The 14,346-nt window shown below is 38.5% G+C and overlaps 1 protein-coding gene and 1 long non-coding RNA gene across 4 annotated transcripts; one reads left to right on the top strand and one right to left on the bottom strand.

Moving 5' to 3' along the window:
• Positions 1-1,945: 1,945 nt before the first annotated feature.
• On the bottom strand, positions 1,946-13,186 carry LOC122876915 (chondroitin sulfate N-acetylgalactosaminyltransferase 1-like). 3 transcript variants are annotated; one of them, XM_044197852.1, is made up of 12 exons: positions 12,866-13,186; positions 12,664-12,753; positions 11,764-11,886; positions 10,107-10,762; positions 9,907-10,007; positions 9,610-9,788; positions 6,928-7,144; positions 6,528-6,629; positions 5,000-5,181; positions 3,141-3,235; positions 2,957-3,038; positions 1,946-2,474 (listed from the first exon to the last, which is right to left on the bottom strand). In XM_044197852.1, the coding sequence occupies exons 4-12, from the start codon at positions 10,467-10,469 to the stop codon at positions 2,191-2,193; spliced, it is 1,605 nt and encodes a 534-aa protein (XP_044053787.1). In that variant the 5' UTR covers positions 10,470-10,762; positions 11,764-11,886; positions 12,664-12,753; positions 12,866-13,186; the 3' UTR covers positions 1,946-2,190. The 3 variants fall into 3 exon arrangements, with proteins under 3 accessions (XP_044053787.1, XP_044053788.1, XP_044053789.1); XM_044197853.1 differs by having other exon boundaries at positions 11,764-11,883; positions 12,664-13,186; XM_044197854.1 differs by lacking the exon at positions 12,664-12,753 and having other exon boundaries at positions 12,898-12,913.
• On the top strand, positions 2,280-5,105 carry LOC122876918. The gene is made up of 4 exons (XR_006378149.1): positions 2,280-2,412; positions 3,675-3,831; positions 4,124-4,231; positions 4,974-5,105. It is a non-coding gene; the product is annotated as an uncharacterized LOC122876918 (long non-coding RNA).
• Positions 13,187-14,346: the final 1,160 nt, after the last annotated feature.

Below are 14,346 nucleotides of genomic sequence, written 5' to 3' on the forward strand. Positions count from 1 at the left end.
CCGCGTGCGTCTACAGAGGTAATGAGGTTACGTCACTATTAATAGAAGAGTTTACTGTCTCCTCATCAATGCACCATATAGATTAGACACAGCCGTGTAGGAATTCAGTCCATGTTTCTTTATGGTGTTTAGCTGGATAGCTGCATATTTTGAAATGTCATACTGTTAGTGATGGATATGTAGTATAAGGTTACTTTTACTTTTATGTCATAGTTGTGGATGTAGTGTTAGATTTAAAGATTTATGGCCTTATGAGTCCTATAATACAAGGAACAAACACGGGGGAAGTGGCTGGCACGTATAGGCACACAAACCAAGACGAACTGACACCGAGGTAATGAAACCACACAGACTAAATACTCAGATGAGGGGAGATAACAAGACACAGGAAGTAATTAAGGCGGGGCAAACAATCAAAATTGGAGGAAAACACAGTGACAGGAAGTGAAGTTACTGACACGAGAGGAGAAATACAAAATAAAACAGGAAACATCTACAGAAAAGCATGAAACAAAGGAGAACCTGAACTAAGGAGCAGAGCAGGACATGACACAAACAGGATGATGTTTTTCTTTTTAAATTCACCCTTTACTTAAAGTAGATGTAGTAATAATATGTAAACGTATAACACTCACAGGGCCATTTTTCTGGATCTTGAGTATACTTTTATTTTTTGACTCTTTAAGCACATTTTGTTAATAATACTCATATTTTTACTTAAGTAACATTTTTTGCAGGACTTTTACTTGTAATGGAGTATTATGGCAGTGTGCTATTGCTACTTTTAATTCAGTGAAGGATCTGAATTGTACTTAAGTACAGTGCTTGAGTAAATGTACATAGTTACTTTACACCACTGTAGTTTGACTGGTGTAATGCTGTACAAAGGTAACAAGGGCAACCACCCCCTCATAAATTCAAATAATATGCAAATTATGTAAAAACGCTTTCCCAAATGAAATATTAGACTCAAGGGGGAAAGCTGTGAGCCACATCTGACACAGCGTCTAGATCAGTAGAAGTATTAAAAACCTTACTTAAGTAAAAGTATGTAAGTGTTATCAGCTAAATTTACTTAAAGTATCAAAAGCAAAAGTACTCATTGTGCAGTAAAATGGTCCCTGTCAGTGTTTTACTATTATATATGATGTTTCTGGATTAATATTGCTGGTGCATTAATATGTATGTTGCATTTAACTGCTGTAAATATTTAAGGTTGTGCTACTTTTAACTGCTTTATATAGTGTTGGGTAGTTTAATTTACAGCAATGTACAGTACAGTAGTTGAGTAGATGTTACTCTCCACCGCTGGTCTAGATGCACCTGATGAAGTCATTAAGTACCAGGGTGTATGATTAAAGTGGTCATTTTATCTTGAGGTGTGATGTCCACTGAACCGGTATTTATTGGTTAAAGGTGCTGGCGTGGCTCCCGATCCCAACAGACTCTCTTTATGCAAGAGAGAAGAAGGTGGAGTGAAGTTAAGGTGTGGTCCTACTCCTTCCATACTTTTGTGTTTGTGTTCAGATTGAAACTGTGATGCTCATCAAGCAAACATCAAATTATATAAGAAGCCTACCTTGCTCTTGAGTTCACTGTCACTAATAGCAGCAGAGCTTTGGTTCTTTTGTGTGAAAACTTGGATAAGTTGGGCAAAGTTTATCTTGCGATTTGCATTTGGACAACAGAAATGAATGAGAAAGATGTGAGAAAATCCCCATGCAATTCAAGTTATTTTGCTAAAATGCTTCCTTTTATTACAAATTTCCCAGTAATGTAACCATTGATAAATATGAAATGATAAATATGCGGGGGATAGTTTGCTGCATGACAGAAAACGTTTGGGAAACCACATTTAACGACACAAACTATTAAGGGCAGTTTTTGCCACATTCCCTCTGTGACTTTTCTATGGAAAGAAAACATACAGTGGACAAATAGATTATACAGTTCATTCTTTTATTGACACAAAAATATCAGTCATTATTTGTTTTTGTCAGTTTTCCCCCAGTTTATGTGTCCATATGGAGAACAATAATCATCGTAAATCACCTTTTGTTTGAAGCTGAATAATTAATGTAAGTAAACATAATTTATAATGAAAACCAAAACAAGAACACACATAACAGTGACTAATAACATCACCAAAGTCCTATTATCTCATCACCAACCCCAACTTAATGGTCCTCGTTATGTTCCCTTGTTTGTCTGCCTCTGGGAGTTCAAATGACGCTCAATCTCTCGTTTGAAGAACAGCTCCCCTAACTGGCCGTGCGAGGCTTCGCTCATGGCTTTGGTCTGCATACACATCTTGTACTTGTCTGGAGGGAGCTCATCTGCGCAGTTCTTCTCGTGCCACAAGTGGAAAAGGCCGCGAGACGGAGAGCGAATCACCATCAGCTTACTGTGAAGGTACTTCCTGTACAGGTGCACATCCTCCAACCCCCAGCCTTTGATGTTACGATCAAAACCACCTGCCGGGAAATAAGAGAAGTTTAGACATATGCAGTGAGACTGTGAGAATCAGGAGATGCATATAACTTAATAATGTTTGGCTGAGTGAAAATCAGCATTTTAACAGAATCCTTAATTTGATGTATTTAAACAAGGAAAGGGCATAAAGCAGAGAGAGATCATTCAAAGGTGTAAACTAACAAGAAATCAGGGAGTGAAAGCTTTTTCACAGTCAGGGAAAGAGTCAGGGTGGTGAAAAAAAACACTGCATTTGTACTTTAACTGTACAACTACTGTTGCAGCATTATGTAATCACCAAAAAGATAGTGTCACCTAAGAAGAGAAAATAGTGGAATTTCTATATAATATTTCTATATATTTTATGCATTTATTGCTAGATACAGTATGTGTATATTATGAAATGGACAGTTAGCAGTCATATTTAATCATATTGTCTTTCAAAGCATGAAATTAGTGATGACACAAGCTTTGTGCTCATTACCTATGTTGATGAAATCAGACCTGTACTGGCACGTCATGCCAAACCCAAAGTCTCTCCAGAATCCAGTTTCCTTCCTTATCACCTGAGACAAAAAGCCATAAATCACATCCGTGTCTTACATCCTGACATTTCCTCTAATTCATTCAAGTAAATTTAGCTGTTTGTGTGTTATTTTTTTACCTACCAGTTGTTGTTGAACAGAGGGTAGACGTGTCTGATTACTGTAGATGATAGATGGGTTGTACTGGCTGAAGAGCACTGGATAGTACACTTTCTTACCTAGAGACAAAAACAGTAAAAACAAACACTTAAAATAATAACCAAAACAAAAAAAATGTCCAATTTTAGTGCTGGCAGTCACAGCAGAGCTTTCATTGGAGTGAAAAAAATAAGGGCTGGGTAGTTAGTGCGAGCAACAATAACCACAAGCCCTTAACAAAGAAATAAAAGACTACCTTCCCCTGAGACTCACATTACAGTGCTGGACATACTGACTGATTGCTAACTGATCTCTGGAAAGTGCAGTGCAGAAACACCACAACAGTGACGACTTATTGATAAAGACAGGGACAAAATCAAAAGAATCTCATAGATTATCGTTTCATTTATGAGGTCAGTGCATGTCCTCATACTTTGAGTTGTCATAGTAGGAGAACTACGGGTGTTACAAATCACATTAACAATAATGACAAGTTTTAATTCTTATGCTGCGTTTCAGACAACTCAGTACTCGAAAACATCCGACCTCCTACTAGAAAAAGTACAGTGGAACGCCACTCAAAGTCAGAATTCCTACTTGTGAACTCGGGGGAAATCCATCTACCTCGACTTGTGAAGAAGCAGTTACAACACCATGGACGTGCACATTGTAAATGGTAAACCATCAACTAAAAGGCAACTTAAAGTATATTTGTCTGTATTTAATTAAAATAATACATACTATCATATCATAAAACCTGTTCTGCATGTTAATTGATGTCAAAATATGTCACCAGTCTTATTAGGTAGCTGGTTACGGTAAACAATCTCTGAAAGTCATCTTCTCTGCACAAAAGTTATTCAGGAAAATGTTAAAAATGCAAAAAAATGTGAAAACATTAGGAAATATACAACAGTTTGTCAAGGTCAGCCATATTTTTTTGTTTACGTCTGGCTTTGTGCACCTAGAACGCTTGGAGATGGGAAGTTGGAAATTTCAACTGGGAAATTCCAACCTCCAACTGTAACTGGAATGCAGCATTAAAGGCCCTACACACCCATGATACACCCCTACAGGTATTTTCATTTACAATGCCCGATTAGATCTCTTCTCAGGTCTGTGTGGGCGTGTACTCTTGTTCCTGTTTCTTGTTCTTTTTAGGATATGTCAACTTACACCTTGTTCCTGGCCCCATGATACCTTGTGTGAATTATGGACGTGTTCCTTTCACTGAACCGGGGGGTAGCGGTATGCTACAGGCGTCTTCCCTTTTATTAAAGATTATTTGGAAAATGATGTGGGAACATAGCCTGTCACACCTTAAAGGAGATAATGTGATTATAGCTCTGCCTTCTACTACCGAGGGATGGGAGGATAATCTGAAGTGGCTTCAAATAACTTACAGTAGCATCATTTACTACTTTGTTGATTCAGATGTTACTGACAGTAAAGCAATGAACAATCTGAAAAACTCTGAGGCTTATCAGTACTTCAACAGCAATAAGGTCGGGTGCACTTTATTAAAAGAACCTTGTTATTCTCAAAGCAGACAAAGAACCAAGTCAGAGCCTCAAAGTCCCACATAGCCACATCACTTAGCTAATGCCAAGCTAACTTAGTTTGTAACTGCTTCTTCTACAGGTCAGCTTTTTGGAGCCCACCCAATAGTACATGGGCTTTGGTGACCTCACAAAACTCGCAGCACAGCTCTGCCTAACTTCAGGCCTAATTGTAGTATGAATAAAGGCTGGATAACATTTCTGTGGTTAAAAATGTTACACAATGTTGAAAAAGCTCCTGTGTAATTGTTTCATACAGGTTGAAGTGAAGCAATCCTCTCTCACCAGGCTCTGCGTTGAGACGACAGGAAGTTAAGAAATCAACGGTAAAGTGGATGTCAACATCGCAGAAGAAGAGCAGCACATTCTGGCTCCGCCTCCAAGCCCTGGTGCCCACGTCCAAGCCTCGCCCACGAGAAAACTCCTCATTCAGCTGGATCAAAGTGAAGCTCCTGAACCGAGTCTCTCTGAGGGACAGAAGAAGAAGAAGGGCTGTCATTAGGAAAACATCATCTTTAATTAGACAGGTACTCTGAATCCTCTCAGTGTTTTAATTTGAAATGTTTAGAGTGAATAATCATGCTGCAGACATAAAGTCTCATCAGACTGTTGCAGCAATACATACAGTAGTTAACAATAGCTCATCGAGGATCTGCGGTATTTTGCTTCCAAAAAAAAGGATTTTATCGTCCCAGCCTGTACACAATAGAGGGGTATGTGTGTTGCTCCCTGGGGGTCCAGAGACTTCAGAGGACTAGTTTATTATTAGCTTATTATTAGCCTGCAGCTCTGAAACACCGATACTCTCTCACTTACAGTTATTTTTAATCTTATGGCCAAAGTACGTATCTGTAGTGCAGCACGGACAGATCTGTGAGAGTAAATTCCAAAAGAAGAAGAAACTGATTTCAACATAGAAAAATCACATAAAATATTAATATTTATTCATTAAAGGTCTAGTATGTAACATTTAGGAGGAGCTATTGGCAGAAATGGAATATAACATATATATAAGTATGTTTTCATTAGTGTATAATCACCTGAAAATAAGAATCGTGTTTTCATTAGCTTAGAATAAGCCGCTTTTTTATCTTTAGCATACAGACAACAAATGATACCTGATATTATCACATTCAAATTAAATGTAAAGACTGTGCTCTGGTCAATGGATGGAAACATGCAAAACATGCAGCTCAGAAATTACATGACTGTAATTGTGCCACAGGAATAACCTATAGAGGAAAACCTGATCGTTTAGATACATTTATTTGAAAGTACTGAATACAAAACCAAATAAGCATTCATTGATTCTGTAAATTTGCTGTACTGCTGTACTGTTAAACATTGAAAATGGCATTACGTTTGGGGAAGGGTGCATAATGACTTGTGTAGGACTCGAAACACAAAGTTTAGGATTTGGTCTTAACTTGGGAATTGAATCAGGACTTCATAGCCAAGACTTGAGACTGTCAAAACAGTGACTTTGTCCCACCTGTGGACCCTGCACAGTTTAATCACTACGACCCCCCAGAAAGGATCTAGTTTAAGAGGTCAATAACATAATTTACAGCATCAAAGTGGCAGATAAACAATTATTAAGCCACCCAGGACTAAGAATAATTCTTTACCAAAATGTAGAAACGTAAAAAATAGGTGTATACAATTGTGCAAAATACAACTTAAAAATAATTTTTGTTCCTGTGACAAACCTGGACTGGGCTGTCCAAGATCAGAGGAAGATATTGTAAGTGAATATTGTTTAAGGGTGACATTTTACTTTACTACTACTCTACTGTAAATTGACCACATTTACCTGGTGGTCTGGTCCAGCATGGCTTTCACCTGGTCTATCTGATCTCGACCAAAGTAGACCACAGTGAGATGAACCCTGCCGTCCTTCTGGATGCACACTTCTCTGAACCAAAAAACACAGAAGGATGGACATTACAAATAAACACATGTCTCTAAACCCAGAGATAGCCACAAATGACCTTTTTGCAGATAAGGACAACCTTATCTGTAGTCCTATCTTATCTATAAACTCCTCATTTTCTCTGAAGTGGCGAGGAGTCATCTTACTCTATTAATATAAGGATCCACTCAGCACTTCCAAATGTATTACTTCTGTTTGAGATCAATAATGCTATGATGATACAATCACAGTTCGTGCCTGTGAGTGGGTGCCAGCGTGTTACTTCACTTTCAGATGATACCTGAAGTTGCTGATGAACTGCCTGAATGCGTCCGCCCTCTTGGAAAGAGGTACGATGATGTTGATGAGCGTGCTGCGCGTGTCCACGCTCTCGCTCTTCACCTTCACCACGGGACCAAACGGCCTGAAGAGCACGAGCTGCGTGAAGTCGCGCGGGCCGTCGCCTTTAAACATCAGCTCGTACACGGTTCCTCTGCCCCGCTCTGTACGTGTCAACCCTGTGACAGAGACAGAGAAAACAGCATATATCCCACATCACATCCCACATCCATATTTTCCTATAATTTTATAGAAAAGAACAGATATACCACTGTATACTCAAGTACTGTACTTAAGTACATATTTGAGGTACTTGTACTTTACTTGAGTCTTTTCTTTTCATGTCACTTTCTACTTCTACTCCACTACATGTCAGAGGGAAATATTGTACTTTTTACTCCACTACATTTATTTAACAGCTTTAGTTACTAGTTACTTTACAAATTCAGATATTTGCATTCAAAACATACCAAAAGTTTGTAAAATATGATGTTTTGTTATAAATTAAACTACTCAACATTTTATACAAGTACAGCTCAAATGATTAGTCGATAATCAATCAGCAGAAAACTATTTTAATAAGTAAAAACATTTAATTGTTCCAGCTTCACAAATGTGAGGATTTGCTGCTTTTCCATTTTCTTTTTCTATTTTAATAAGTTTAATTTATTTTTAATAATTTAGATGTTTGGACTGTTGGTCTGACAAAACAAGCATTGTAAAGGTGTCACTTTGGGGTCTGGGTAACTCTGATGAGATTTCTCACTATTTTCTGAATTTTTACAAACCAAACAATCAATCGATTAATCAAGAAAATAATCAGCAGATTAATCTATAATGAAAATAATCATTAGTTGCAGTCTGATACAAAATAGTAAAAAAAATGAGCTCCACCTCAACCAACTACAACAGTAAAATCCAGCTTTTACATTAATGCATGAATTATAGTAATCTAATGATATAATATGAACTCAATAATGCAATTCAACATATCTAAAAAATAAAGTTCTCAATAATTAATCAATAATGAGTGAATACTTGGAGAAGAAAATTCCTGCTTATAAACTCAACACAACTAACTAAACTCATATTACTCTCTCATAACTTTGTCTTCATTTTACCTATAATTAGTACCAAATCACATTATCTTTACAGACAATTTCCTAGGAAATTATAAGGAACTTGTGGAAAATAAAGTGTTTCCAATGTTATAAAGATGTTAATAAAGGAGTACCTGTAGGCTGAAGTGTTGCTGTGAGATTGTACTGGGTTTAATGGCAATAGCACAGATGTAATGACAAGCTTTTATATGCAAAATGACTCCACACTTAATAAGATATCCGAGCTTTCCTGTATTTGAACCTTGACCTTTGCATGTTTTACCCTTTTTCACTTTGTGGTTTCCTCTGGATGCTTTCCTACTCTGGTTCCAGACCTCTGAATCACTCACTGTGATTCAGATTCAAATAGGTTTGGTGTTGTGCTCATTGACAGCTGTTTCCAACTAATCAGAGCTTTACAGGCAGGATTCCTGTGCCAGAGTCATAAAAATGGTGACAGAAAAATAGCATGAAAGCGAGCGTCGATGAGATCAATGCAGCTGTGTGTTTTTTGTAAGTCGACTTACAGAAACAACAACTTTTAAACCGGCATATTTCTTCAATCAACATAAAAAACATCAAGCTAACTGCTCCTAGCAACCACTTCTTGTGGGGCCGCTGACTCAGCTTTTAGTGTCACACCAGTTCCTGGTCTCATTACCTTACAACTCAACTGGTAGAACAACTAGTCAGAGGCAAACAAGCTGCTTTTAGCTACTATGCTGCACACAGAAGGAACAAACTTCCTGATGATTTCAAATGTGCCCCAAGTTTAGCCACTTTCTAAATTAGAAACTCTGCTGTTCTTCTGTGCCTTTGAGTGATTGGTTTCTCTATTGCACTTTTATTTCCTTTGTTGCATTTGGGGCTTACAACTTAACTGTAACTGTATTTCTGGTCTCTTCCATGTGTATTTTATTTCATGTTTATTTCATGTTCATTTTTAGACTTGTTTTATTCTATCTTAATTGATTTTATTCTGTTTTTATTGTTTTTGATTGTCATTCTAATGCTTTTCTTTGCCTATGTAAAGCACTTTGAATTGCCTGTGTTTGAAATGTTCTATATAAATAAAGTTGCCTTGCCTTGCCTACAGAAAAAAAATAATTCAATTAAGTTTCATGCAGTGAGGTACACAGATTTTAAATGTGGGAAAAAGGGAGAACTGGAATCAGATCGGTACTCAGTATTGACAGACACCCGAGTTGAGGTATCAGACTATGTATCCTGAGAGAAAATCGATGCATCCCAGTGATGACAATAACAACCCCTCCCAAACAAAAGTTTGCAGCTAGCAACAACTAACATGTACACAATGTCAGAGTAATGATGTGAAATGAAATGGCAATTCAGTCTGATTATCAGGTTCATAGTTTCCTCACAGACATGCAAGTTAGGTGGACACTCCAAGCTACCCATAGGCATCAATGTGTCTACTTGTGTTTGTCCAGCTGTGGTTTGACAAACTTTCCCGAGGTTTCCCAGCTGTGCACCAAGGGTAAAAGTGTGAAGAAGATGAGTGAATAAACTGAGATCTTTCTCACCCTCTATGAAGTCTGGAGGGGCGTACGTGCGCTTCCGCCCGGTGTTGTCTGCATGTTGTTGAGGTCCATTCAGGACATGCAGAGCTGTTTCCACTGTGCCTATCAGCTCGTCTCTGCTGTCTCTCCTCACAGGCCTCTGCTCTGGGTGCCTGGTCAGCCCCATCTCCAGCTGGTACACCCTGAGTGACACAACAAAAACTCAGGCATGAGGTAAGACTTGACATCAGAAGTAGGTTACACAGGTACTCCTGGAAGCCCTCATAACTCTACTGTTGTCCTTACGACTGTCCGACTCACCTCCGCAGGGTGAAAGTGTCAAAAGGAATCACGGCATATTCGCTGGGCAGCTTTGCACCTGAGTTCACCTCCGCCTGGTTCAGCTGGGTGTGGAAGAACTCCTGGAGACATCATGTAACTTTAACTACTACATCTATAATGTCAAACTTTATTTATCTCATCAGCACACATTCATTCTGCATCAAATCATATTTTCCTACCTTCAGGTCAGACTGTGTTGAGGTTTTGTGCAGACTCTTCAGACCCTGAGGCAGAATCCCTTTTGTTTTAGCTTTATCTAGGGACTCCTGAAGCTGCTGCGTCCTCTCCTGGAGAGCCTCCTTTAGCTGGGCTATCTGCTTAGTCAGGCTGTTGATGTAATGTCTGTGAGAGTCCTCCCTCTCCTGCAACAAGGCCATGTATCCCTCCTTACTGGTGGCCCCTCCAGACCACAGCAGAGACTGCTGGCTGCTGTGAGAGGTCGGTTTACAGGCCAGGAGGTAGAACAGGGACAGACAGCAGCAGAGGCCCAGCACAATGAGGCCAACCCGGGCCAACAGGGCTAAAAGCCACCGTTTAAACATGGTGGATTGTCTTTTTAAAAAATCCTTAAACACTGAGGCTTATAAAATCATGACTGTACTTTTGTCATGTGGAGATGCACCCAAGATGAGCAGCCCATAGTTCCTTAACCATAAATTAAAAAAATATGGCTTTTAAAGAAGACATCCTCCTGTTTTCTCATGTCATCCATATCTGTCACATCCTCAGGCAGCATCTTCACAGGGTGTCCAAACATTCATTTCTCTTAAATATTGGACCAATGTGTTTGTGTCCCATCTAAATGCAAAGATCATCACCAGAGCGCTGAAACTCCCTACAATGACAACAATATACATTTTAAAGCAGTGGTTCCCAACCTTTTAGGCCTGTGACCTCCTAATTACAGGTTATGTACACGAACGGTTAGTAGTTCAACCAACAAGGGATTTGTCTTAGATTGTTTATTTTTCAGGATTTTTTAGGGCCTAAAGAGGTCAGAGTATCCAGTATTTCACAAGGAAACAAGATTAAGAGTCTACAGCCCTGTGAGGCTCTACTTAGGCACACTTTGAGCTAAATGCAAATGTCAGCATGCTAACATGCTCACAATGACATTGCTAACATGCTGATGCTAAGCAGGTGTAATGTTTACCATGTTCACCACCTTAGTTTACTGAGTTAGCATGCTAGCATTTGCTAATTAGCATTAATCACAAAGTATAGTTGAGGCTGATGGGAATGTCATTTATTTATTGTCATTTATTTTTCCTAAACCAAAGTTTAAAAAATTACAATTTTGACCTGATGGTGGCGCTAGAGGAAAAGTCAGAGGATCACCAAAGTCATTATGATGTATCCTCTGGAGACCATGAATTTCTGTACAAAATTTCACGGCAATCCATCCAAAAGTTGCCACTAGCACAGCTACAAAGCAAGAATTAGAGAAAAGTCAGATTAAATAATCGTAATTTTGTGTAAAATAATTTTTTTTATCATCAGGTGACCCCTCAGATTTATCTAGGGACCCCTTGGGTCTTGACCCTCAGGTTGGTAACCACTGTTTACCAAGGATTATTAATTAGTCAAATGTTAAATCATTTGCAGACATTTCTAATGTCGTTAATTGTGCAACCATTAAAATGCAAAAAAATAAATAAAAGCAACAGCAAAGAGTCCAGCATCGAGTTAATAATTTTGTTAGCATTTTATCACAAGAAAGTCTCAAAGGACTTTACAGAAAGAAAGAAAAAGAGCTGTAGGAGAGACTTAGACATAAAGAAAATCTTACTGCATCTAACAAATCAAATGACAACCGGAGAAAGTGAACGAACTGACCTCAGTCAATCTTGTCTCATGTGCCTCAATGTTTTGTGAGCAGCCTTATTTCATTACCAGTCCATGGCACACGCCCTCATCTTCTCACTGCTGTAGGACTGCTGGTCAGGTTTAGTTTGGCTGCTATAAAATGCACAGAAAGAGAAATAACTTGACCTTACTTTCACTCTTAGTGCCACGACGCTGAAGGTGGGAAGTGACAGAAACAAGCATTTCTCTGTGTCTCTCCACCCTGTGTGTCTGTGTGTGTGTTTGTGTGTGTGTGTGTGTGTGTGTGTGTGTGTGTGTTGCCATCATCAGTTTATTCACAGCACAGATGGCTCTTTATTGCTCAGGTAGAGGCTGATCTCATGAAAGACTTGCTTATGTTTCCAGGTCCACCCAATCAGTGTGTGTGTGTGTGTGTGTGTGTGTGTGTGTGAAAGAGAGTGAGAGAGTATGTGTGTGTGTGTGAAAGAGACAGAGTGTGTGTGTGTTGGTGATTACAGATGCATGTGTTCATACCACGCAGAAAGCATTTAAAGCATTCTACAATTAAACATTTCAGCCTGTTTTGGACCCTGCATGCTAATAAAATCTTGCCACAGCATCAGTAGCTTCTGAGCTTAAATATTATAGTTATGGTTGTAATCTTTCATCTCTTGTGGCTCATATATTCATCTATCTTAAAATGACTGCAAAGCTTTCATCATGCTCATGTTCATTTCATCTCGGCTGAACACCTTACAGGCAGTAAATCACAGTGGGTCATCAGATTTATGAGCTCTCATGATGAAACTGATTGTAAAAACACTGAGATCACAGTCTAAATCAGGCAAACATCATCCCCCAACACATACTTAACACTCTACAAAGCTGTAATTAAGGACAGACAGTTTAAAAATATTTTGACATAATCACCAATTGCTGTGAATCGCAAAGGAAAGTTACGAAGTCGATGTCCATCATCCTGAACTGCTCGACTCTTCCTCTCTCCGTCTTTCTTTTTTTCTTAAAAAAATCAAGAGTTTCTCAACATTTCTTGCAGGCTTTTGTTTTGTAAGTCTTGCAGGAAAGCACAGAGAAGTTTACTTATCCATACAACGATTAAACAACTCTCTACCTTGTCAAAATTGAAAGCTGAAGTGCCCTTACAGGAGTAAACTGAACGTTGTCCTGCTGAGGTCTGAGTACGTCCTCTCTCCCCCATCCTCTCTCTTCTCAGTCTCCACCTTTTCCCAGCACCTCCCTCTCCTCTCCTCAGTGTTCACTTCCATACCATTTGAGATCTCACACCATCTGCCTTCATCCTGAATTCCCTTCCAGGTCCTCCGAGTTTCCTCCCTGCCCTTAAGTCTAATTAGAAGGCAACCGGAGTAAGGAATGCCCTTAAGACTTTCAATGCTCTGCCACCTGCAATCTGTTGCTGGGAAATAGCTAGGTACTGGTTGGATCCCACCAATAGGACGGGGGTCTTGCACATTTAATGAGGCAGCATACAGATGGTCCTTGTTTCATTCGGATGTCAAATCCTGAGCACTAACTCCTCTAAATCTTGGAGTTTGATACTTTGTTTCTCCTGTTATTCACTTATGTAGAAGGAATTCAGCACCCAATATGAATTAATTATAGTGTAATATGGTATTTAATGATTCATTGTTATTATTAATATTTTTTAATGAGTTTCTGAAATGGCTTAAATTCAATTCATATATTTTTTAAAGGAAAAGACAAAGGCAACAGGGAAAGAGTGGAACTTGTTTTCTGTCTGCTTATTGTTACTGTATTATTAATATATTATTATTTGATTCATTATTGTATTTTTCCAGCAGAGGAATATTGCTAAATGTAGGTCCATTGTGACTCAAGCTGAGATGGAGATGATTATTCAAACTTTCAATGCATCCCGTCTAGACACCTTTAAAAAGCAGCTCCAGACCCACCTGTTGAACCTTTGTTTAGTTTTATTTATCTATTTCTCAATTTTATTTACCACTCTTATTTTATGTCTGTTTTTATGTCTTGCTTTTGTCTTTTATTGTGAAGCAGTCTTACTGGAGTGTATTCAGTCAGCATCAAGCAAATACTTGATATAAACACACACTGCCAGTATCAGTCCAAACTCCTTAGAAATAACTAAACATTTTTAGCACTTTCAGAACTTTTTAGCACTTCACGTTCATCCCAAATAAAAAATAAATAATTTTCTATAATCATAATCAAACATTTTCTTAATTATCCTCAGTGGCTTAAGACAGTCAAAAATGCGGTAATATAGGGCAGCACCCCCTCAACAATCATTTTTAGATTAATCAATAATGAAGTTAGTTGCAGCCCTCTTAACAAGACAGTTAAGAAGACAAAACATTACTGCTAAAAAAAATAGTGTTCTTTGTTTTTTCCTTGTGAAATATTGGAGTTTTACCAATCCAGAACTCTTAAATCTACTCATATTAAACTATTTGAGAAAGAAACATTAGTCGTTGGTTAAATGACTTGTCGCGGGTCCGTAGCAGGGGTTGCGGGTAGGAATTTTTTGGCTTTAAAGGGTCACAAAACAAAAAGGTTGAGAACCAGTGACCTAGATAGAATAATGTCATACAT

The sequence above is a fragment of the Siniperca chuatsi genome, linkage group LG5 (assembly GCF_020085105.1).
Source record: "Siniperca chuatsi isolate FFG_IHB_CAS linkage group LG5, ASM2008510v1, whole genome shotgun sequence".
NCBI classification, from domain to species: Eukaryota; Metazoa; Chordata; class Actinopteri; order Centrarchiformes; family Sinipercidae; genus Siniperca; species Siniperca chuatsi.

Excerpts from the sequence above, each read along its gene's own strand:
- LOC122876915 (XM_044197852.1), bottom strand. The coding sequence starts at position 10,469 with ATGTTTAAACGGTGGCTTTTAGCCCTGTTGGCCCGGGTTGGCCTCATT. Across the intron at positions 5,182-6,527 it reads ATGCTGGACCAGACCACCAG|AGAGACTCGGTTCAGGAGCT; the intron begins GTAAATGTGGTC and ends TCTGTCCCTCAG. Across the intron at positions 3,039-3,140 it reads CCTCTGTTCAACAACAACTG|GTGATAAGGAAGGAAACTGG; the intron begins GTAGGTAAAAAA and ends TTTTTGTCTCAG.